The 25,307-nt window shown below is 31.9% G+C and overlaps 2 protein-coding genes and 1 long non-coding RNA gene across 3 annotated transcripts in view; all 3 read right to left on the reverse strand.

Moving 5' to 3' along the window:
- LOC111707462 (ATP-dependent (S)-NAD(P)H-hydrate dehydratase) overlaps window positions 1-6,214 on the reverse strand; it is a 61,035-nt gene extending 54,821 nt beyond the window's left edge. Inside the window, exon 1 of the mRNA XM_023480574.1 lies at window positions 6,028-6,214. The gene's annotated coding sequence lies outside the window, so the exon portion shown is untranslated. The remainder of the gene's footprint in view (window positions 1-6,027) is intronic.
- A 1,186-nt stretch (window positions 6,215-7,400) lies between these two features.
- On the reverse strand, window positions 7,401-21,316 carry LOC111707465 (grpE protein homolog, mitochondrial). Its single transcript, XM_023480576.1, has 12 exons — window positions 21,247-21,316; window positions 17,475-18,613; window positions 16,817-16,856; window positions 16,008-16,067; window positions 14,950-15,012; window positions 14,275-14,393; window positions 13,747-13,801; window positions 12,361-12,426; window positions 10,352-10,414; window positions 9,298-9,378; window positions 8,070-8,149; window positions 7,401-7,655 (listed from the first exon to the last, which is right to left on the reverse strand). Exons 2-12 carry the CDS (start codon window positions 17,543-17,545, stop codon window positions 7,625-7,627), a joined length of 729 nt encoding a protein of 242 aa, XP_023336344.1. The 5' UTR covers window positions 17,546-18,613; window positions 21,247-21,316; the 3' UTR covers window positions 7,401-7,624.
- A 2,537-nt stretch (window positions 21,317-23,853) lies between these two features.
- LOC111707466 (uncharacterized) lies at window positions 23,854-25,177 on the reverse strand. Its single transcript, XR_002766443.1, has 3 exons — window positions 25,073-25,177; window positions 24,211-24,304; window positions 23,854-23,945 (listed from the first exon to the last, which is right to left on the reverse strand). It is a non-coding gene; the product is annotated as an uncharacterized LOC111707466 (long non-coding RNA).
- Between the last annotated feature and the right edge of the window lie 130 nt (window positions 25,178-25,307).

Below are 25,307 nucleotides of genomic sequence, written 5' to 3' on the forward strand. Positions count from 1 at the left end.
GGCTTGGATTTTACAGTCTTAAAGGCAAAGAAGAAAGAGCATTAGTAAGCTTTTTTTGACATGACAGCAGTTCACTTTGGAAAATTTTAGTAAAATGTTATTTGAAAATGTAAAGTGATTTTTTTATCTTTTAAGTTATCGACTGTTCTAGACTTTTGTGTGTCAGTCCTTCCGACACAAGTTACAGTATAATGATCTCTTATTGTCAAATGCCAAAAAGTTTCCGAAATGAAATGGATCTATGGGTGACAACTAGGGGGGGGGGGATCAAACACACAAGCTTTATAGGGTTAAATATTTTTTGTAACTTGATGTAAATAATGCGGGTAAATATATACAATAACATTATGCCTTTTTATTGCATGATAGTTGATACATATAATCAAATATAAGCATCATTATTTTGTACATGAAATATATTATATTTACTTAATTTATTTAGGAAATAAGTAATCAAGCAAATATTATTAACGTTTCTATAGATCAGGGAATGGGTCCAAAAAGAACCTTGGAACTATGTCTAAAAATTATTTTTAATTTAATATACAAGTTCTTTATAAAAATTTGAAAAAAATGATGTAAATATCGATTAAAATAAATTAATTAAAACTCCGTGAATTTGTATGGACGCTACACGCTCTTGGCTACAAGACGTTTTTAACAACGAGGTTAAAGTTTATAGAGTGATGATGTACGCTAATCCTTAACTAATTGTGTAGGCCAGGAACTATACCGGGAGCGTACTGCATATTTGTTTATTATAAGGAGATTCTGGTCTAACCTATAGTAGATCATTGTAAGATCTGGACATCTTTATATGACTATTGTTCAGGTTGATTCACGAAGCATGAGACTCTGCAAGTGTTCCTCCAGAAGCAATCAAGATTTTAATACTCTATCTACAAATATTTATTCCACATTTATGAGTTTTATCCTGAAAACTATATTTATTATTCAAAGATTCAAATTTTTTAACAATTGATCATTTTTTACAGCTTATAGATATTTCAGAAATTTATGTCACTTTGTGAGCGATGGTGAAACAAAAATCAAAATAATTGCAAAAAAAGATTTATGAAGAAATGTATGCTATTTCCATATCTATATAAATTATATACCTATTAAACTCTACTTTTTAGTAAACAATAGCGTTCAGTTTGATGTTAATTAAGAAAAGGTTATAATTTATTAAGTATTAAAGCGATAAGTAATGTTAATAATGCTGCAGTATTGCTTAAAAACTAATCAAAATGTTTTTAACATTTTATAGAATTAATTATACCAGGAACCTATTAGGTTCCTATTTTGTAATGAAAATAAACATTATCATGATACTCAAAAATCAGATCAAAGTTTTTTCAACAAAAAACAAGTTATTTTTTTAATGAATTCAACATTATCTTTGCGAAGGCCATATCTTTTTTATCTTTTGATTTATACATTTTACAGTGTCTTTAGACTTAGAGTGTCCAATTTTCCGCCAGATTTTTTCCCGGCGGAAATTTTAATCACCGGAAGAGATGTACCGGAGAACGTTATTTTCCGTCACGGAAATTTCTGCCGGAAGTCGGAAACTCCGATAAATTTTCCGCCGGAAAAAATCATGCTAAGAACTAAACGTAAGTAAGATTTACAATTTACTTCATTTTAGACAGCTTTGATTTTTATCTGCATTACTTACATCCAATGCAACCTCTAAATATCATTTTCCTGTCGAATTATAACTTGTAGTTTACAGTTCATGAATTTAGACTGCAGTGCTTCTAAACTGATGCATTTATACAATTTATGGATATTATTCAAACAATTCATTTAAACTAACAAGTAACAGCTGACGGCTCACTGCTACTTGAATACAGAAGATATTCAAAAATTAATAAATTTTTAGAATAAAAAACTTGAATTGCAGAACTAGGAAAAATCTCATCCTAAACCTACACAAGTGTTACTACCCATTTCAAGCCAGGTCCCACACAAACAGTTTAACATTTGGTTCAGCAGATTCACCATTTAAAAACTCCGAAAAATTTAAAATAATCTAATAAAAAACTTGCATCAATTTAGTGTAGGGATTCCAATTGGAATTCCGTTGCGCGGAATCAAAGAGCTCACATTGTACTCAAGTAAAATCTACTTCCGTTGGAAACCCTAAGGGGAAGAGACATATAGAGGAGGTTCTGCAGAAAATTAAGATTACTACTGAATTGCTGTTTAGATGAATGGCGGGTGGGAGAAAGTATGGGTAGTTAACAGGGAAATAAACAGTTCAGTTCTTTCCAACGAGGAACATTATTTATTCTATTTCTTAGTTAATAAATTAAAATGTTGGTTTAAATATTAACTTACTGTATCAGTTTCTTTATTATATTTTAAATCGGAAATATGACATTTTTGTTAACTGTTTTGCTAGCGTAATTTTTGCCGATTTTTCTTTATATAAAAACGTAATTTTTACTACGTAAGAGCTATACGAGTAGTTTGGCGTACTTTATCAAAAGTGCGTTCAGAAAATATTAATAAATTGTAAAAAACATAAAACGAAAAAAGTTTTGATAATTTGATTTATAGAAGCAATCAAATATGACATTAAAATCAAAAAGAAATCATCGCATTTTTTTTTCCTTGTGATCTTATATTAACATTAATTTTGAAGTTTACTAAAAAATGTCGATGCTTTCCATATTTAAATAAGAGCCTCATACCTAAAATTTATCATATTTATAAAATATTCTTTTAGACGAAAATTTAAATTTCCTTTATCTAAAATGAAAAGTAAATAATGTATTAGATTAATACAAAAGAAAAACTAAAACCCGCTGAACATGACAAAATCAAATTTAAAAGTTCGGAACTTTTTGAGTGGATATTGTTAATTTTGAACGTTTGATCTCGATATCCAATGTGGGCACGATTAAATTTGAGAATCAATGCTTGATCACTCAATTAAAGTTGTCCCTGCAAGTTATGACGTCCACGGGGTATTGATCTTTGTATGATGGAGATCAATTGGTTGATCCCGAGAACAAAAGATCTAACTTTAGATGTAATACTAAACAATATGTTCGCTGTTGGACAAACCGTAGTTGACAGAGTTAAATCCAAAGACTCTCTATCTATATATAAATTTGGCTTGTCTGTCTGTTTGTCTGTTTGGGTGTTTGTTTGTTTGTATCCAATAAACGTCAAAACGGCTGAACCGATCGGGCCCACATTTTTTGTGGGACATCACGTGACCACAGGGAAGGTTTACGAATGATAAAAATTTAAAAAAATGTGTTTTAAAGGTTTTTTATTTTGTGAAAAAAATTTAAATTCTTGAAAATCGGAGAATTTTTTTTTAAATCCGCGAAATTTTTTTCTTCTTTGTTTTAAAATGTATGCAAAAAGAACATGTTCACAATTTAAATAGAAGATGGGCGCGAAGCGCCCTAATAGCCTAGTCTATATATAAATTTGGCTTGTCTGTCTTGGTGTTTGTCTGTTTGTTTGTATCCAATAAACGTCAAAACGGCTGAACCGATCGGGCCCAATTTTTGTGTGGGACCTCACGTAACCCCAGGGACGGCTTGTGAATGATCAAAATTTCAAAAATTTGTATTTAAAAGTTTTTATTTTTGTAAAATCATTTGCGCGAAAAAATACTTTATTTGTTTTTGTTTTATACTGTACAAAGAGAAGATGCTAGCCAAAAGTTGAAATAGAAGAAGGGCGCGAATCGCCCAAAAAGCCTAGTATAAAGATAATGCATCGGAAAATCTACGCAAATTCTACGCCCTTTGTTTGGTCTAATAAAAATTGTAAAAAATGTCGTCTTCTCTATTGAATAAAGGCATTTTTTACTTGCTCGGAAGTTCCATTTCCATTTAATAATTCATACTTTTTAACCCAAATTCCCACAAATAAATGACGAGTTATCAGGTTAGAAATGCATACTTTTATGCTAAATTATTTCTTCTCTTTATGATGAAACAAACAACAACTTAAATTAGTTAAGGTTTTTTTGGATATATTTAGTTGCCTACCCCTTTCACTGCCTAATTGACTACATATGAAAATGTTCATTAACGATTATTGGCTATTTTTCATACATAAGAGATGCGTAACTAATTCACAAATTCAGGTTCATTTCAACAAAAGATCCATTTATTCAACACATGATTAAATAACTTTTAAAATACAAATACATATATTATTATTATAAATTGAGGGTCTTTGGTTGAATCTATTTGTACAATCTAATAGATTAAAGTACATTAGGTGGCAACAGAGAAATGGACCAATTATACACAACGTCACAAGTGTCAAATATAACAAGAAATACGAAATTTTCTTACATTAGTTGACAGGTTTTCCAAGAAAATAGAGAATATATAAAATTACAATTTTTTATTGTAAGATAAGCACTTTTATTCTAAAGTTATCAATATTATTAATAATTTTGTCGGACACAAAAACTAAGTTGACACTTGTGACGTAAGAATACAGCTGTACTGAGAGTGTACAAAGTCTACGTTGCCATCTATTGTACTTGACAATCTATTTGGTGTACAATGAACTTTGAACTGTTTATTTAATTGTTATTTTACGTGTTATTTAATTCTGAGTATAACTCAATTGTCAGCTAGAAAAAAAAGATATCTCAGTGAAATCCTTGAGTAGATAAAGATGTAAGGGGTAAATGTTTAAAACGTACATGTCTTTCTGGAAATTATAAGGATCCATCTGATCTGTGTATAGATCACTTTCACTTACGTTTCTAGTCCCTTTCTAAATTTTATCAAGAAAGGTCATGCATAATTTTAGTCTAGTGGGGGAGGTGCAAAGAGTGAAAAAGAACGCTCTTAGGGGCAGAGTGACATTGCTAACCGATATTCTCTATTAAAATTCAGGGTTCGAAAATAAGGAGGTTACGCCCCCCCCCCCACAGTGGGATAGCAGTGGGTCAGCAATAAGGAGTTTACACCATAAACCTCTTATTCAAGTCAATTAAGGCGATCGGCCGCTTAAGAAACTATTGTTAAGAGAAATGTCTAAGTCGTAGTGATGTCCCGTTGAAGTTATTAAATTCGACGGAAAACTGAACATTTTCGTGAAACTCTTAAAACAGGTATTTTATACACGAATCAAGAGACAAAACTAATACCTGGGCACGTTTACGACGCCCCTTCTTTTATTATATGGTAGTTGAATCTATTTATATATCTAGATTATCCAAAATCCGTTGTTATTTCTTGAAAAAAAAGCTGTGAAGTATAAATTTTTTCGCGATCATTACGTCTCCCGTGTAACCCATGTAGACTATGACCTCATGAATCTACGCAATATTGCAGATCTTCGGCAGAAGCCCAAGGAAGTTACGTGCACATGCCGCATTGAATTACAAGACAGAGAGAGAGCCTGTTCTAACCACGGCGCTCGGCCCCTTAGCCTGTTTTAACCACGGCGCTAGGCCCAGAAAGTGTCTTAACCTAACCTAACCCTGAGACAGGACTGACGATGATAATATTTTCATCGGAATACCTTATGTGACAATTATTTATTCCAAGTTTGGTTGAGATTGCTCTTTACCTCTTTTAACCTCTCTCCTAACCTTAAAATATATACTAATCTCTCTCTTTCTTGTAATTCAACGCGCCCAGTACACGTAACTTCCTTAAGTAACTGCCCAGAATTTCAGGATCCATTCATGGAAGAATAAATGAAAGGTAAAAGTAATAATAAATTGAAATCATCATAAATCAATTCAGCTACAATTGATACAATGAAAAGATTGTCAGAATACATTCAATTTGTCCTTCTCAGCACGAAATGCAAGGCATATGCGTTTTAAAATGAAAATTGCGACAAAACCCAGCGACCCCCCCCCCCCCCCTAAAAAACCCCACTGTGCCCCCCTCACCTCCTTCAATGTGTAGAATACATCTAGGTCAATGTTTGAAGAAGAGAAAAATTTTCAAATTTTGATAATTTATTTAATTTAATTAATTTAGCACTGCACTATACCTTAGTTAAAATTAATTAACTTACTTTTACTGAGACAAAATGCAGACCGACCTTCAACTCCTTCAACTCCTTATCACGAAATGACCAAATGGTGAAATAATCAACTCACAAGAATTATTAAGATTTCGTTTTAAGGTAATAACAATTTAACTAAAAACACCAACTGGCAACTGAGTTGAGTTTTCAAATAATTGTCGAATTTTTAAATCGGAATGAGTACATGTGTTCACTATAGTATACTAAGCGGTAATAGGTCGTATATTTACCGCTTATAAAAAAATTGAATTTTGAAACAATTTCAATTTTTCTTATATATTTTTTGTAAATAAATTATAAAAAATAAACAACAACAAAAAATGTGAAATAAATTATCCCTGTATTTCAAGAACCTGTAATTTATGGGGTCAATGTGTACATTGTTAGAGGTCACAGAATACAAAGAGGGGTTAAATCTTCTTGCGACCTCAACTGTCTCAACGCTTAACATTTTTATTCTCTGTAGGGCGGGTGAGTGGGGAGTGCAGAGTTCCTCAACGAGTAATCACCGCCACCCAAATGTGTTTTGCGGCAAGCGGTGTTTCAAATTATTTTCAGATTTGTTTGGTCAACATAAACTGAGAATCTAGGCAGAGTTCATTTTAGCCGAATCTTAGATCCAATTCGCTCATTTAATGACTGCATTTCATGATTGGCGTTAAGATACTAAAAGGTCGGGCTGCCAGGGGGTGAAAATAAAAAAGTCGGAGCCCGGAGGACTAAAGATTATCTTCAGCGAGACTTCTCAAGACTTCAGAGAGTAAGACAGAACTATGCAGAGCTGTTTACATTATACTTTCTACATTACTCACTTTACAAAAAAAGAATAATTTGAAGGCCAGGGAGGGGCATAATCTTACCCCTCCCTACGAAAAATGCCCATCCGACCTATGAGAAATGCCCATCCGACCTACGAAAAATGCCCATCCGACCTACAAAAGAGTGCCCGTCCGACCTACCCTACCCAAGTGCACTACATAATATAGGCGTGAAATAACTGCTGTAGGTCAGATGTTGCCTTGCAATAGGTCGGATGTGCAGTACAGCGGATGGGCAGTAGAGCGGATCAACATTACCTTTTTATACATGACGTAATAATATGTAAAAAACATACAAAAGTTCACCTTAATCAATTATGGGAAAAGGGAATTTTTTAAACGGGTCCTTGTGAATGTGACCGCTTGGGAAATATACTAAAATGTACTTCTTTGACCTCGACAAATGGTCCCAAAATAATTTATTCGATTATGTTCAGTGTTCATATCAAAGTGTTTTTCCAAAGTATATTGTTGTTTAAAATCCCTCAACAGATTATCAAAAAAAAATTTGAAAATTATAAATTATAAATTATAAATGAAAACTCACATTAATATGTTTATTTGCAAAAATTATTAATGTTTACAAATTATAAACACAAAGATTAAGTTCAGTTTACCAATCTTCATAAAAAATAAATTTTTCTGATATTTCGCAGATAAATTAGTTGTAGAGGATAACTACTCTATCTCCAAGGTTCCAAATAAATCTGCGAAATCTGTTCAAAAACAAAATGGCCAATCCCGTTGAAGCACAGGTCACGTGATAACTACTTTCTCGACACGCCAACTCCAGCCGGTCTAAAACAACAAGACATTCATTTGAAACAGAGAGTGCCCAGATAAAAAGTTTTTTGAGACACCCTAATAATTATTAATTATAGCTTAGAATTGTGTGAATATCGATATAAAAAAAAATTATCCATTGAATAGTTAAATCTTTTACAATAGTATGTATTTTTGAAGAAAAACGGAGGGAATGATAATTGATGCTTGGGGGGGAAAATGGACATCAAAATGAAAGATTTTTTAATTACTTTTTCCGAAAAATCAGCCNCCCCCCCCCAATTTAGAGAACAAAACCCTATTTTTTTGACACAATCATACCTATGGGGGGAAGTAGGATTTCCAAGAGTGGGGAAATGGGTTATCAGAGAAAACATACTTGTGTATATCGCTGTTTTTATTGTATTTTATTGTTTCTGTAAAAATTACCTGATTGGCCTTCCCTGCAGAATATATCCAATCTTCTGTACATTTACGATTGTATTCACCTCCTTTTCAGTGTCTACAACCTGAAAATATTTTATGTACAATTTAAGTACATGACAATGTAGAATAAACAATTATGTGCTATGTAAAAGAATACAAGTTTAGAGTTTGTTCCACATTAAAGTGGATCAGAGCTTCAAAATGGATTTTTGGCACAAAACTGAATTTTTTTTAATGTAATAATTTTGAAAAATTTTATTTATAAGGGTAGTATCAACATTTGTATGCAAAAAAAACATAAGTATGTTAGCGTTAAAGCTTGGAGATAATCAAATATGATATGAGACGCTCTGTACTAAGATATTATGTTTAAATTAGTAAATAAAAGAGTGTAAAGTATAAAGTGTAGTTAAGCGTTAAAGCTTGGAGATAATACAATATGATATGAGACGCTCTGTACAAAGAAATTATGTTTAAATTAGTAAATATTAAAAAGTATAAAGTGTAGTTTAGCGTTAAAGCTTGGAGATAATCCAATATGATATGAGACGCTCTGTACTAAGATATTATGTTTAAATTGGTAAATATAAAAGTGTTAAGTATGAAGTGTAGTTTAGCGTTAAAGCTTGGAGATAATCCAATATGATATGAGACGCTCTGTACAAAGAAATTATGTTTAAATTAGTAAATATTAAAAAGTATAAAGTGTAGTTAAGCGTTAAAGCTTGGAGATAATCCAATATGATATGAGACGCTCTGTACAAAGATATTATGTTTAAATTGGTAAATATAAAAGTGTTAAGTATGAAGTGTAGTCTTATGGCTGCAACTGTGTTTCAAAGAAAGTTAAAGTTTATGTGTAAAAACCGTGCTGGTGCTAATATTCTGGAACAAAGTTTAAAGACAAAAAATGGTTTCTCATGTCGTTCAACGTTTTTTTACCCCTGCAATATTCTTCTCCATTATGTTTAAACCATTTTAACACAATTTTAGGCTGTAAAACCATTGTTCAAAAACACTTGCCGATGCTGTATTTTTTGTCATTTTAACTTTTAATTTTGTAATACGCAAAATAACTTTTTTTTTCAAAAGTGCCCGGAGGTTACAAAATTCTTAGAAAACTTTCTTCAGTAAAAAAACCAACGATTAAATATCCGTAGTTCTCTAATTATGAATCTTAGATAAAATATGTTTGTGGGGGAGGGAGTGAGGGAGCGGGGGGGGGGGTTACCTGGAATAATGCATTATGCTTGTTAGGATCAAACTTCTCTCCTAGAGGATTATCACGAACCAATCCATGTCGTTCAAATACCTGAAACAATACAGTAATGTATATTATCTATGTACAGGACAGTGTAAAGTGTACAGTGTACACAGTAATGGTCTCCAATAAATTTGTCAAGTTTAATGCAAAGCTACTCCCAACTTTCCAGCAAAATAACCAAAATAAACAATGCAAAAATCTTCTTTAAAGGAACTGTAAGCGTATTCTATCCAACGATGTCAATGCCCGATTCATACAGTTACCCTTGAAAGTTTTGTCTGATCAAATATGAAGTAACCATCTATTTTTTTATTTGTTTTCACATTTAAAATGCGCATTTCTTGACTATAAGAAACAACAAAGATATTATTCATAAAAAAGCGACGTTATTTTCCACATTTTTGGTCAGAATAAGGTTACAAGGGTAATTACTATATTTGCATGGAGGGGGGTCACTCAAGATTTAAGCTTAAAGTCCCTTTAAATAGAATGCTTGTTAATAAAATGCAGCGTTTCGGATCCGGATCCGATCGGATCCGTATCATTTGGTCGGATCCGGATCCGTATCAGGAAACGTTGATATGGATCCGGGTAGCGCCAAAAATTAACCAAAACCATGGAATAAATAAATCAAAATGGTTCGTAAATCATATAAATAACCTTGCATAACATTAATAGGGAAAATCCGATTCACAGAATCAAAAGTTACCTCGGATCCGGATCCGGATCCGTATCAGAGTCAGGATCCGGATCCATCATCACGGATGCGGATCCGCGGATCCGGATCCGCATCAAAATGATACGGATCCAAAACACTGATAAAATGCAAAAACGACATTAAAATTCAATAGTACAAAAGTACAAACATTAAAAATTTGTAAATAAATAATTGAAAATAGGAAATATTTGCAAAACTAATCGTCATATTTTCTGTATCATGTAAAGAACTAAAAGAATTAATATTTGAAAGATAAAATTACTGCAAGACAGTCTATTTAAAATATGGATAAACAACTGGTACCTTCATCAGCTCTGATTGAGTGAGCTGGAGACCAACATGAAGTTCCTTCAACTGCTGCTGCTCCTAAAATTCAACTGAGTTGTGATCAAGGTTCTTTAATAAGGTTAGATACTCTGGATGCAGTCCAATGAAGGTAAAGACGACCTTTATAGCAATGGACAATCTACATCCTCATATGACGTCACTGCTTATTTTGAAGAAAAATAAATTCTGCGGCTCACTAAATATTAACGAACTTAAAAATTGAAAACTTGAATTGGAATTTCATTTTTCAAGCTTCAAACTTGTTAGCACAATCAATATTTGTTAAATGTGATGATTGATAGTTAAGTAACAAGTATCAGTGACGTTATATGGGATTTGCAAAAATGACGACATTTACATACATTTTATACAACCTTGATTGTGATTAACATTCAAGGTGTAAAATATATAGAAGATTAATCATCAAGATCTTAACAATTTTTAATTTATAAAGTTTTCTACGTTGAGAAAGGTGGAATAAGTGAAAGGAATGTGTGGGGGGGAGGGGTTATGGCTAAAGTTAGTAAATATTTTACAAATATGATATGAGATGTTAGAGGGGAATTCTGTTAAAAATCCGACAGAAATATACAGACTCCCCAATATACAGGGTGTTTTTTTAATTCTTCAACTTTTTAAAAGCATATCTCAGCCTTTTTTAAACATCTTTATGATTTTTAAAAAATTCTGAGTGGCTTATTTATGGAGGTTCTTTAATCCGTGTTGAAAATCCAGAAAATAAAAACATATGAATCTTTAACTTCATATTTCTGTCACATCATATTTGCACCAAAATATTAATTATCAAACTACAAAATCTGAGTCCAAAACTAAAGAATGCTCGAATTTAAAGTTCGAGGTTAAAAGTTCTGTAAAATAATGAATAGCTACTTAAATATTAAACTTTCTCAATTTTAAATTTGAATTTCCCGGGAAAAATCTGAACCAATCAGATAAAAGGATTTGCGGAGAATTTTTACGTAGGTATCGGTATTCGGTAATCACCTGTTTTTAAATTCTAAAATTTATGTGACGGAAAACAAAACATATTTCCAGTTACACAGTATTTTGGGTTTACGTGCAAACATTAATTAATCTAAAACGTGAAATTCATTAAATCAAGGTTTTGACTTTTAAATATATCGTAATTAGTTGAATGCCGCTTACCGCTGAACGTATAGAAAAATAGGGATTGCGGGATTTCAAGATTTTAACCCTGTGTTTAAATTTTAATTTAACTCGTCGATTTCGGCGAGTTAAATATTAAACCACAGGGTTAAATATTTAACCTCACGGTTAAAGTTCAGGTTTAAATTAAGTCAGAAGTGGCATTTAACCATGAACTAAGAATTTAAGTCAAAACTTTTCGTTCTTTAGTTTTAGACTCTGATAATAAAAATCGAGAGGTTGAAAAAGTCTCACTTATTTCTAAATGGGGATACAAATTAGCGATGAAAGAAGAAAAAAATCGGATATTTTCTGAAGTTACAGAAACTTGACAAGATATTTACAAGCAGGATCCGGATCCTTTGATTTAGTTAGCAGCATTCGGATCCATTCAAGAAGGATCCGAATCCAAGAAGGAACAGGCTCCTTTTGTTTTACAACCAGGATCCGGATTTTTTTTTTAAACGCGAGAACCGGATCCTTTCTTTATACAAGCAGGATCCGGATTCATTGTTTTAACAGAAAAAAGTAAGATATTTCCCAGGTACTTACAGTAAAACTTAGCGAAATATTTACAAGCAGGATCCGGATCCTTAATTTTAATAAGCAGGATCTTTATCCTTTGCTTTCATAATCAAAATCTGGATCCATTGCTGAAACAAGTAGGATCCGGATCCTTCATTTTTATAAGCAGGATCTGCATCCTTTGCTTTCATAAGCAAGATCCGGATCCATTGCTGAAAAAAGAAGGATCCGGATCTCCATTGTTTTTACAAGAAGGATCTGGATTCTTTGTAATTGAAAGAAAGGTCCGGAACCTTTAATGCTTCCTGAGGAACTGAATCAACTGCTAAAGCTAAAACATCTGCAACGTCCAGGAGGTCCTAAAAAAATAAATAAAATATAATAGAAATACTTACTTATAAGTATTCCTTTTAAATTATGTATTCCCCCCCCACTTAAAGGAAATTGAGAGAATTAAACACTATTTAAGCTTTAGGACAACCCTAGTATTTTTACAAGTGAAAAGTAATAAAAAATACTTTTCTCTGTTTGTTTGTTTGTTTGTTTGAAACAGATAAATGTCAAAACACCAAAACAGATCGAGTCCGAATTTTTTGTGGGACCTCACATTATACTAGGGTAGGTTAATGAATGATAAGAATTAGAAAAATTTGCTGTTTCAAATTCCGCGAATAAAATCGAAATAAGAGAAAAAATAAAGATAAAATTTAAGCGGAGCGCCAAGCTCCCTGGATGCCTAGTATCAAATAAAATACTGAAACTTTTTAAAAATAATTTTGTACTCATTCATTTATATTCAAGAAAATTGCTAACAAAAAATTGTTAAAAATTACTTAAAAAAACACTTCTCAAGCTTGATGGACTATGGTCAAGGAGCATGGAATATAAATTCGACTCGACCCGCCCTACCATATGATTATACAATATACATGCTTTGCAGAAGGGGTACTCCATTTGAATAAGAAATATATGTCTGATGTACAAATACCGCGTACATGTCTTCAGAATAGTTATTGAACACTGAACAGTGAACAAATTAGGCTAAATAACGCTAAAAATACATTTTTTGTGATGCAAAATTATCAGCAATATAAGCGAATTTTTGAAAAACTTAGTTTTATCTAATATAAATAAATAAATAAACAAAATGGTTAACCATCATCCCATGGGAGTCAGGGTTAAGCTCTCATCAAATAGTAAAAAACCTATTAAAACATTGAAAAGAAGACCTTATAAAAACTCTTTTTAAATGAAGTACCTCGTCTGCAAAGCATGTATATTAATCATATGGTAGGGGGGGTCCCCTCTACTTGGTTGGTTTGGACTTTAAACCTAAAAAAAATGATCTATTTGTTCATTAGTGAAAGTTTTATAATTTAATATTTTTGGTGCAAATCGAAGGCATTCTTGAAAGAAAAAATACTTTAAGAAGAGGGGAGGGGGGATTAATTTAATCTTTCCCTTAAAGTTGTTAAGAATTAGAGGAGAAACTGCCATTTTCGCGACTTTCCATACAACTTATCAAATAGGTTTTGATGTTCGTAGGTTGGGTTTGTCCTATAGAACGCTTTTTGTATCCCCCCCCCCCATAGTGGAGATAGAGTTCAAACTTGACGAGATCTAGACAAGAACTTGGCTCATTCTGCTCTCAAACGTTAGAAAGGAATTGAAAACATTACCTTGCAAAAAGACTGAATTCCAAACAGTTTCGCATCAGCGACTTGTTTATTCATTCTAATAGATCCACTCAGCTCATTTCAAGCAGATTTCAAAATTGCAGATGGGGGGGGGACATTAATAAGAATTACACCCTCAACCCCCACACAGTGTGGTCACTGGTCACCATAAGGGGGGTTTGGACACTTAGGCTAATTACACAAATGAATAGTTATATTTAAAAATGTTTTACAAATTGGTTAATTCTAATTTCTTAGAGCATTTCTTTTATAAAAAATTGTTAAAAATCATATGAAATTTGAAAAATCGAACTTTGAAGGAGAAACTTTTTCATCATGAAGACATACATAAAAATAAATTTTATTGTGTACATCAGATACCTCTGCAGTTGGATAAAATTAAAATAAAAGTTTTTCTTAAAAAAAAAACGAATATTAAATATTTTCATATTAAAGAAATTATTGAGAACAACGGTGATTAATAAGATTGCAAAACAAAAATGTTTTTGTTAGAAAGAATGGACTCTATTCCTATTTCTGAGGTTCTCAAAGTCTGCGAGGCTGCGCCTGTATTTATCCAGGAGGTCGGCATTTTTGTCCTCCAACTCAGCAATCTTTTCCAACAGCCTCAACTCACCCTCAGGGACCTCCTGTAACTCGAACATAACATCTTTATTTAAAAACTTCAAAAATCTAGATTTGTGTGATATTTGAACACTATATCCTGCTATTGTTATGATAACATTTCATTTCTTTGTAATAAAAAAACTATTTGGACAACACTTAGAAATTTGAGAAAATCCCTTAGAATTTTTAGAATTTTACAATCTATACAGTAGGCGCTATTTTGTTCTCTAGTAATTAGAAAAAAAGTCATGAAATTTTTTTAGGAGAAAAAGTGAATTTTTCTTGTATTATAAACTTTAATTGAAAGAAAACCTGAAACTTACAAAAAATTGCTGTTGAACACAAGAGAACCAAAAAATACAAAATTATTTTCAGGCAAGTTAGTTTTTTTTTCATAATTAATAAAAATATTGATATAAGGTCAGATGCCGTGGAACCAACTTTTAACATAATTCCGAATCCAACGTATTTACATATCTTTACAAAGTAGAAATCCTACTATTTGGTTCGGAGAACTAAATCACTATCTTCGATGGTTTTGGATTTAAATTGTTTTCTTAAACATAAAGATTTTATTTCCTCTGTTTCTTCCTTTTTCTCTTGTTCCGGAGATTCCGATTTACTGGAGAACAGAAACCTTCTCTGCAAATAAATACGGAAATTAAAATTTTGTGTTCGGTATTTTTCCTGGGCATTTTTTTCCCCAAGTAACAATTGGCAATTTTCCCAAGTTGCAACTTCCCTAGCGGAAACTTTCCAAGGTTAGGTTAGGCCTTCTGATACACCGCAGGCTGCAATAAGGACCGACCGCTGTTGCTAGGATGGTCTAGGTGGCCGAGCGCTGCGGCTAGGACAGACTTAGGAAGTTGCCGCTCAGGAAATACCACAGTTGGGAAGTTGTCACTCGGGAAAACATCCCTGGAAAGTTGCCGCGTGAGAAAGTACAGGGTGTCCCACATCATATTAAATCGTGTATAGCTCAAAATTGTGATTTTAGGAAAAAATCGGAAAATTTAAAAACAATGAAAAATTTTAAGAAATGTGAAAGGTTTTTATTTAAGTTTTTTTTGCAGAGATTACTAGGCGTTAAAGCTTGGAGATAATCTAACATGATATGGGACGCTCATTACCCAACGCCAAAATGTTAACAAGGATAAAATCATTTTACAATTTATTGTGTCCCAGTCACTCTGAATATTAGTTTATTTTTATAAACAATAATAACAATAAATAATTAACGAGCATCCTACTGAATCAAGGCAGAACCACCCATTCAGAATGACCTGTCGTCGAAAGTAAAAAAAAATTATAATTTCCAAAATGTAGTCTACCTTATGGAGCGTATAAATTACTGACAAAAAAACGTCAAATTTCAAATTTATTTTATCAATCTTTTTTTTATTAATTTATTCTTATGATTTTTATAGATGAAATATGTATGATAAACATATTTTTTCAATGTGAAAGGTGTTAGGGGCACCTAGATCGTAGTTAACATTCGCTGTAAATTCTATTTTTATATATTCTAATATTTGCAATCTGAATTCTGGTAGATCGAATTGTCAAAGAAAAAAGAAGAAATAAAAAACAAGTTTACAATTTTTAGTTAATTTTATTTTTTAGAGCAACTGATCTACCTGTGCTGTAATTGAGGTAGTTTGAATGCTATGAGGAGATATTTTTATCATTATTCCGTCCTAATCCAACCAGATTTAGTTTAAATAAGTTATGTATGTTTAGTGATGGCAAATAACTTGGTCCGGTTTTTTTTTATCTTTTAGGGCTATCGGACTTTTCAAAATAGTGTAAACGGTTCCAACATTTCAAAATTGTATTTTGTATAGGTTTATTTTGTGAAATTTTGCAATATTTTAATTTTAAACGAAAATATCAGGGAGTAATGAACCAAAAAAGATAGTTTATGAAAGAACGTATTTTTTTTGCATACATTTTCTATCTGGGTCAAAACTTTGCATGGTGTAAAAAGCAAACGTTTAGAATTAAAAATTTTAAATTTGTAATTTTAAACAGAAATACAATAAAAATATAAAAAAAGAGCCAATTTTTTTGCGATCATTGTATACGGACATCAATAGCTAGGCACGTTTTTTTCTTCTTTTTTTCTCGATACGTTTCCCGCCAAAATTCATTTATTTATCCAATTCAGCGAATAAAAACCTTTAAATAAAATCACATAATTTTTGGTTAAAAATGATTTTTCTAGAAAATATACAACCCTGTTTTTTGCAAGCCCTATTTTCCAATTTGAATTGTTCTCAAAATGACAAATATGAAAACAGAGACGTTCATGTCTGGCACTATTACAAATTTCAATTAACTGACAATACTTAAAAACAAACTTTAAAACAAATCTATATTTATTTCACTCCCACTCCAATAATTATACAAGGGGTTTAGTTTAAGATCATGAAACTGATTGATCTGCCTTTTGAGGAATAAAAGTGTGAATAGCTCTCTCGTAACTTCTACAAAATTATCTTAATTTTAAAATCCAAAAATCTGGGACTAACCACCGCAAAGAATATCATTGTTGTTTTCAAAAATCATAAAAAAAAATAATGTTATTTTCAAACGTATTCAATGGTGGCTTAGCTAGAGGGGGAGAGGGAGGAGGGGCCTATCCGCTGGAATTTAAGAGGGGGCAACAATCAATCCCTTCAATTTGATTTTAAACAAAGGATTTATAAAAATTTCCCTGTTGCGCAACTAAACCAAAAAATTAATTAACATTTTGTTAATTTCTTCCACAGAAATTTAAAAAGTGGGCACCGTGCACAGTTTACGCTCCCATCCCTGACAGAGTCTGTCACATATTTGAGATAATCAAATCCAAATCAAGTTAAAATCAGTATGGGAACCCCAAGATTGCCTTCAGGGCACAGCGCAACACTGTGCAGTGTGCACCTGCGACCTGGACATAATAAACAAATAACCAAAACCCCATGTAAAATTCCATAGGCCGGGGGGGGGGGGTAAAAATTAAAAATCCCAACCCCCATGTTGGACAATAACGTAAGCCACACTTGAATCAATTGAAGTTCCGTTAGCAAGAAATACCATGAAAAGAGTAGATAATTATTTTCCTTGGTGTTGCAAAAATTCTGAAATCAACTGAAAGAGCTCGGAAAACACATGATCGTCCAATTCCCGCCATTTTATCTGAAAATATTGTCAAGGAAATTCGCAAAAAGGGAGAACACGGGGGAGTCTTGGATTTTCCCGCGGAATATTAGACCGGGATTTCCCGTTTATTCATAACTGGGGAATTAACAATTTACATACTTAAAATGTTTAGTAACGCAGAGTTCAGGAAAAATCTCTTCTTTGGATATTTTACTATTTTGGGTAAGAAACGGCACCGGAAGTGGTTTTCAAAAGCAACAAAGGGGGTGTTAATTTAGGATAATCCAAAGACAAGTGTGAATTCTATTGCGGTGTCCTCTTTAAACTAATTTTTAGCGGTTATAAATTCACTATTATAAATTAGGAGAATGATTTAGAGAAAAGAGTAACTAGTGAAAAGGAATTGTTCATCTGTTTTCAGAAATAGGAAGATAGCGAAAAGTCAGTCTCTACCCACAAAAGTATGATTTTCAGGGGCAAAATTGGTTCGGTGTAAACCAACGTGTTTTGTCTGGTAAATGATGCCTAACGCCCCAACCATTTTTGAAAATAATTTTTGAAGTAAAGTATGTTTGCACGGGTCGAGCACTTTTCTAAAGGTTTTTTATGCGGAATTGGGGATAAGAAATGGTTTTAAGGTGAAATCGATGAATTTTTTTGGGAAACGTTAAAAAGGATGAATTTTTTTTTACATTATGCACCCGGCCCTATGTTTATACTACTATGCTAGGCATTGTAATGTGGTTCGAAATTCATTCCAGCATTTAACTAAAATCTCTTCTCAGAGATCCCAACAGACTGAGATAGTCACCACAAAATTAATAATTTTCAAATAGTTGAACAATCCCTTTCATAGTAAGTAGAAAATTGAAGAAAATAGTACTTTTAATAGTGGGACAATGAGCAGCGATAGTCTTTTATATCCTAACAAACTTAAACATCACAGAATGGCCGGTCTGGCCGACTATTTGCCTCGCACAATCGGTTTGGCATATTCGACGAAGTCGTCGATGAGAACGGGCCAGGCTCCCTCTTCGTCATAATTCTCTAGGTCCTCGTTGACGGTGGTGGCGAAGTCTAAGAGTAGGTTCCAAGTATCCTAGAATAAAACTAGTAAAAGTCCAAGAGTAGGTTCCAAGTATCCTAGAATAAAACTAGTAAAAGTCCAAGATTAGGTTCCAAGTATCCTAGAATAAAACTAGTAAAAGGAAGTCCAAGAGTAGGTTCCAAGTATCCTAGAATAAAACTAGTAAAAGTCCAAAAGTAGGTTCCAAGTATCCTAGAATAAAACTAGTAAAAGGAAGTTCAAGAGTAGGTTCCAAGTATCCTAGAATACAACTAGTAAAAGGAAGTCCAAGAGTAGGTTCCATGTATCCTAGAATAACCTAGTAAAAGGAAGTCCAAGAGTAGGTTCCAAGTATCCTAGAATAAAACAAGTAAAAGGAAGTCCAAGAGTTGGTTCCAAGAAGCCTAGAATAAAACAAGTAAAAGGAAGTCCAAGAGTAGGTTCCAAGTAGCCTAGAATAAAACAAGTAAAAGGAAGTCCAAGAGTAGGTTCAAAGTATCCTAGAATAAAACTTGTAAAAGGAAGTCCAAGAGTAGGTTCCAAGTAGCCTAGAATAAAACTAGTAAAAGGAAGTCCAAGAGTAGGTTCCAAGTATTCTAGAATAAAACTAGTAAAAGGAAGTCCAAGAGTAGGTTCCAAGTATCCTAGAATAAAACTAGTAAAAGAAAGTCCAAGAGTAGGTTCCATGTATCATAGAATAAAACTAGTAAAAGGAAGTCCAAGAGTAGGTTCCATGTATCATAGAATAAAACTAGTAAAAGGTTCCAAGTATCCTAGAATAAAACTAGTAAAAGAAAGTCCAAAAGTAGGTTCCATGTATCATAGAATAAAACTAGTAAAAGGAAGTCCAAGAGTAGGTTCCATGTATCATAGAATAAAACTAGTAAAAGGAAGTCCAAGAGTAGGGTCCAAGTAGCCTAGAATAAAACAAGTAAAAGGAATGGTAAACGTAAATTCAATTGGCCCCATAATTATTTAATGGAATGACCGATTCAAAACGATACCTTTTGTCTGATACAGAATAAAAAAGATATCAATGATTTCTCTGTAAAAAAATTGGTTATTTTTAATTGAGGTTTATCTATTTAGTGTCATTCGTATTTTTTTTCTACAGAAACTTAAAGGAAATTGAGAGAATTAAACACTATTTAAGCTTTAGGACAACCCCAGTATTTTTACAAGTGGAAAGTATTAAATAAATATATTTGTCTGTTTGTTTGTTTGTTTGCAACAGATAACTGTCAAAACAGCTGAACAGATCGATTCCAAATTTTTTGTGGGACCTCACATGATACCAGGAATGGTTTCTGAATGTTAAGAATTAAAAAATTTGCTGTTTAAAATTCCACAAAAAAATGAAATATGAGAAAAATTCGAGTTAAAATTTAAAGAGTAGCGCCAAGCGCCCTTGAAGCCTAGTTTTAAATAAAATACTGAACCTTTTTTTAAATAATTTTGTACTCATTCATTTATATTCAAGAAAAGAATTGTAATTTTTTTTTTTTTAATTGTCAAAAATTATTTTAATAGACACTTTTCAAGCTTGATGGACTATGGTCAAGGAGCATGGAATTTAAGGGAGCTGACATCGACTCGGCCTGCCCTACCATATGATTATTCAATATACATGCTTTACAGAAGGAGTGCTCCTTTTGAATAAGAAATATATGTCTGATGTACAAATACTGCGTATATGACTTCAGAATAGGTTATTGTATGCTTTTAACAGTAAACAAATTAGGCTGAATAACGCTAACAAATACATTTTTTGTGATGCAAAATTATCAGCAATATAAGCGAATTTTTGTATATTATCAAAAATTGGTTTATTTAATACGAAATAGTAAAAAACCTAGTAAAAATTGAAAAGATGACCGTTTAAAAACTCTTTTTAAATGGAGTACCCCGTCTGCAAAGTATAATCATAAGGTAGGGGGGGCCGGGTTGATTCCATCTCCCTTATATTCCATGCTCCTTGACGATGGTAAATATTTTAACACTTTCAAGCTTGATACCATCTTCCCATTTATTCACCATGATCATTGTGCCGTTGTGAATCGGGCACGGACTTCTAAAAAGAAGCATAAAAAACTTACCATGACGGTCTCTTTAAAATTTATGATGAAAAATCCGAAATACGAAATTTTTACTTCCGCCGTCGGAATGGTTCTTTTTCCCGCAAGAACAAAGCTTAAGGAGCATAAAGAGGACCCTGTCCCTATCGATAGAGGAACCCCCTCCCGTGACCAGCTGAGTGTACCAAAGGCTTACCCCCCAACCGCTACCGTGAAAGCATAAAACTTCTTCATTTAATAAGAAGTTTTTGATCTACAACTTTGAAATGTAAAATCAAGAAGGGAAAAGGGTTAAAAAGATGCAGCAAACCATGCAGTTAACTAATTACAATGTAACCTGTGTCCGAATTTAATGAATTTAGGCTGCGTCTCAAAACCCCCAAAAACCGGTTTTAATTGAGCGCCGGCTTTAATCTCGAAAAATTGAATACAATTTTAAGTGAAACCGACCATATTTGAGCCGCGGCTTTTTAAGCCGCGGATCAAATACTTCAAATTCGGCCTCTGGGGTATTTTATTTATAAGATGCTTAACTAACAAGTGCATGAACTATTCAAAACGGCCCCATGTAATCCTAATTTTATTTTTTACCTTTGGAATGGATCTGTTATGATGTTCCTTTAAAAACTTGTTCCACAGTTTCAAAAATTTGAATCTTTTATTCAATTTATAGCTTTAGGAATGTATAAAAAATAAACATTAATTGATTTCAAGATTAATTAATAGTTTGATCTCAAAGCTAAATGACAAATTATTTCGCAAATGATTGATTGATTTCATCAACTTTTTATTGATTGATTGTTTAAAATGATCTTTTTTTGATCATTGATTGATTTATTGGTTTTATAATTTAATAGACGTATTTCTAATATTAATAACATATTACATTGATTTAAAAAACTGTTAAATTATTTTTAATAAATAATATAGTACATTGTTTTAAAAAGCTGATTGATTGTTAATTAATAAAATAATAGAGATTTTAAAAGCTTATCGATTGATTGATTGATTAATAATAGAATAGATAGATTTCATTAACTGATGGATTGATTAACAAAATAATAAATGTTTCAAAAATTATCGATTGATTAATAAAGTAGTAAATATTTAAAAACTAGTCGATGGATTGATTGATAATATAATAGTTTCATTTAAAAGTAATCGATTGATTAACAAACTAATAAAAACTTAAAAACTGATTGATTGATTAATAAAATAATAAATAATTAAAAACTTATCGATGGATTGATTCATAATAAAATAGACTGAATTAAAAACTATCTATGGATTGATTCATAATATAATAGACCGAATTAAAAACTATCGATGTATTGATTTATTGTGTGTGAATATATAAAATGAATTCCTGTCTATAAGAACAATGTTCCAGTATGCTACGGCCATCTCAAGATCCAAGCCTAAAAATAAATCTGAAGTTTGAACTTTTGCTTGAAATAGCGCTAATCTTCAACGCTTGATATCAATATCCACTGTGACAACTTCTGGTTTTAATCCTTCAATTTGAAGGGATATTAAACAGGAATTAAATAAATGTCTGACACCATAGAATAAAATTCATTCTAAATTAGCGTTTTCACCAAAACCAAATAAATTCAAACTTTAAAAAATTATCAATTATAATTAACAATTTCGCTCACTATTGAGTGTTAATCAATGAAGAACTAAGATACATATTGCTCACTAAGGGTGCATAGATTGGTTTAATATATTAAAACAATATTGAGAAAAGGTGATTTTATCGCAAGTTGAAATTGCCGACCGGAAACCGGTTTTTATAAAATTTCAGAATGAATAATTCGCTAATGAAAAAATAATTTTAAATGGGTACCAATAGATCTGTCTTGAAACACTGAATTCAGAAATTCTGGAATCGGAGAAATCAGTTGATAATTTAAGAAAATAGAGGCAAACAAACTTTTATTGGCCATATATCAAATATTAAAACAAAAACAACGGGATAGTTTTTACAGGCTCCAGGCGCATCTTTTGATACCTACTTCGATACGTTTTGAAAAAAATTTAAAAAATTTACTAGGACTTTTATTGGTTTTTGAAATGCTAAATATCGGCAAAAACTCTTATTTTTATGGGCACATGACAAATACTGTAGAGGGGGGATCCAATTCTAAAAAAGTCAAAAATCGATTACACTTATTCCATACTAGGGTACCCCCAAAAAGACCAAGTTGGGATATTTGTATTATACAGACCTGAATAAAGTGACAAATTCAGGAAGAAGAAAAATTTGAACAAAACTTGACTGAGTTAGGTTCAAAAACTTGACTGAGTTAGGTTCAAAAACTTGACTTAGTTAGGTTCAAAAACTTGACTAGTTAGGTTCAAAAACTTGACTGAGTTAGGTTCAAAAAACCTCCAAAAATGTACTTTTGCTTAAAAACAAGCATTTTTGGCGGGTTTTCTTTGGCCTAACTCGGTCAATATCTGACATTTTTCAATTTCTGTGGATTTTTGACAATTACGCAGAAAACGATATATGACATGATATATTCAAGAAATATATTTTTTTTGAGCTATGTAGACTCTACGTGGATATTTCTGAAAAGGATATCTAACGGTTGAAGTGGTCCGATCTCATGTCTGCATCATACAAATATCCCAACTTGGTCTATTTTGGGATACCCTATCGCATACATCGTTAAAAATTCGTCAGAAATATAATTTCTTTAATAACAATTCCCTCATTTGAAAAATATTTTGAATAAACTTACCTTTCTGACTTGGATTTTTAGCATAATTAAAAGTAAATTGGTAGAATTCCTTTAAAAAAGCTTATTTTCAAAAACAAAATGTTCAATGTTCAAAGTTAATTTTCCTACCAATAAACTCCTCTTTTGAGAATTCACATTGCTGTGCCGCCTATTTCAGCATTTTCTTAACTTTTTCACAAATTATAGGCAAACTGTTGATTAAGAAATATTAAATGTAGTTTTTATTTTAGTCTTGCATTAAAAATGTAAACATTAGACAGTTTACCCAATATGGGGCTAATAGGATGAAATCAAAGGACCTAAGAAATAAAATATTACAAAATCTCTTCGGGATAGAGAAAATTAGCTTAACTTCCCTTTACATTCAAAAGTTTTCGGCACAAACCGAATATTAGAAGATTAAAAACAGAATAATTCCCGGGTTTAAGGAGGGAAAATGTTTAAGAAATGTTTCCTTAAATTTCCAGGCAATTATGAGAACAGTTCGGGAAGAAGGGTCCAGGTTCAAATCATCGAGGAACTTAATCACTCCATCCATACCTAAAACAAGATCAATTATCTAGACATTCCAGTATAATCTTAAAAAAATTAACTTTTCTCTTTTTTATTGAAATATCTATCTAGAAGATTAGAAACAAAGACATTGAAATACAAATCGTTTTAAAAAAGATATTTTCTGCATTTTTGACCCCTTAAATACTTGGAAGGGGTCATGTACCGTTTTGGAACAAGAAAGCGATAAATCTAATTAATGAAATATTTTGAAAGAATATTCAGAGAACCCCCCCCCCCCCATGATAAATACCTATTTTCTCAGGTTCCTTTGGATCCTTGTAACGATTATACAGAGTGTCAAGTTTCTTCCGATCCACCGAGCTTCGGGGCTCTTTGTAGTAAATCTAAATAAGATTTTTTTTCATTTAAACAACTTTTTTGAGTTAATACTTTGAAGAAATTCATGGCCCCCTTCCCTGCCCCCGGGCCTAAACTATCTTAATTTACGGTAACACTGCCAGCAATTCAAATTAGAATTATTAAAAAAAAAATTTAACAGAAATACAATAATTTGCCTTAAAATTTTAATGTACTTTTCAAACAAACTAACACTTTTTCATAGTAAATAAAACAAGCTAATAAAATCTACGATTATGTATGCAAACTAAACCATTTTTGAATGAAAAAAATGAATAAAAAATAAAAAATAAAAACTGGAACTTTTTAACATTATCAGCCATTTATTCCCAATTCACCGAGAAACAAAAATTTAAGAAATTTTCTGAACTACCGAGGAAACAAGAAAGAATGAATGATTTAAAAACAATATTTAGTATACACTATACACCTACATTTACAGCTTTAATGATGTATATATTAATTCTCATAGAAGAACAAATCACATCTTCATTCATAACGAAATTCAAGCTTTCTAAAAATTTGATTTGGATTTCTTAATCAAAACATTTCTGAAGTTCTGATTGGTTTAAATTTTCTTTTGTCAAAAATGTAAACCAAAATTCAGAGATGTCAAAATTAATCAGGATAAATTTGTGCTTTGGAAATCTTTAATTGTTATTGATTAAAAAATAATTGCCGGTGAAGTATTATTTAAATACCAAAATTACAAGAACTTGCAAATGTAGTGTTGGGGTGTAACACTGTAAACTCACATCAGGGTTTGCGAAGTAATGATCCAGAGCAATATCTAGTTTCCAGTCATGTTGGGCCAAGCAATAGAGAGCTGTCTTCTCGCCTACACAAATAACAATTTATTCCCAACATTAATAAAAAAAATGTTTTAAATCCTTTACCAATAGACCAAAACTGAGAAAAAAATAAACAACTGCGTCTGAAAAACTTGTGGCAAATCTAGATAGTTTCCTAGAGAATGAATGAGCCCAATCT

This window comes from Eurytemora carolleeae, unplaced genomic scaffold, assembly GCF_000591075.1.
Source record: "Eurytemora carolleeae unplaced genomic scaffold, Eaff_2.0 scaffold576, whole genome shotgun sequence".
NCBI classification, from domain to species: Eukaryota; Metazoa; Arthropoda; class Copepoda; order Calanoida; family Temoridae; genus Eurytemora; species Eurytemora carolleeae.

What these genes read in the sequence shown, in the direction of transcription:
- LOC111707465 (XM_023480576.1), bottom strand. Translation starts at nt 17,545, where the DNA reads ATGGCGGGAATTGGACGATCATGTGTTTTCCGAGCTCTTTCAGTTGAT. An exon ending in TTTGAGAACCTCAGAAATAG is followed by an intron (nt 13,802 to 14,274) that starts GAATAGAGTCCA and finishes TGGATCTATTAG; the next exon opens with AATGAATAAACAAGTCGCTG. An exon ending in CTCAATCAGAGCTGATGAAG is followed by an intron (nt 9,379 to 10,351) that starts GTACCAGTTGTT and finishes GTATTGTTTCAG; the next exon opens with GTATTTGAACGACATGGATT.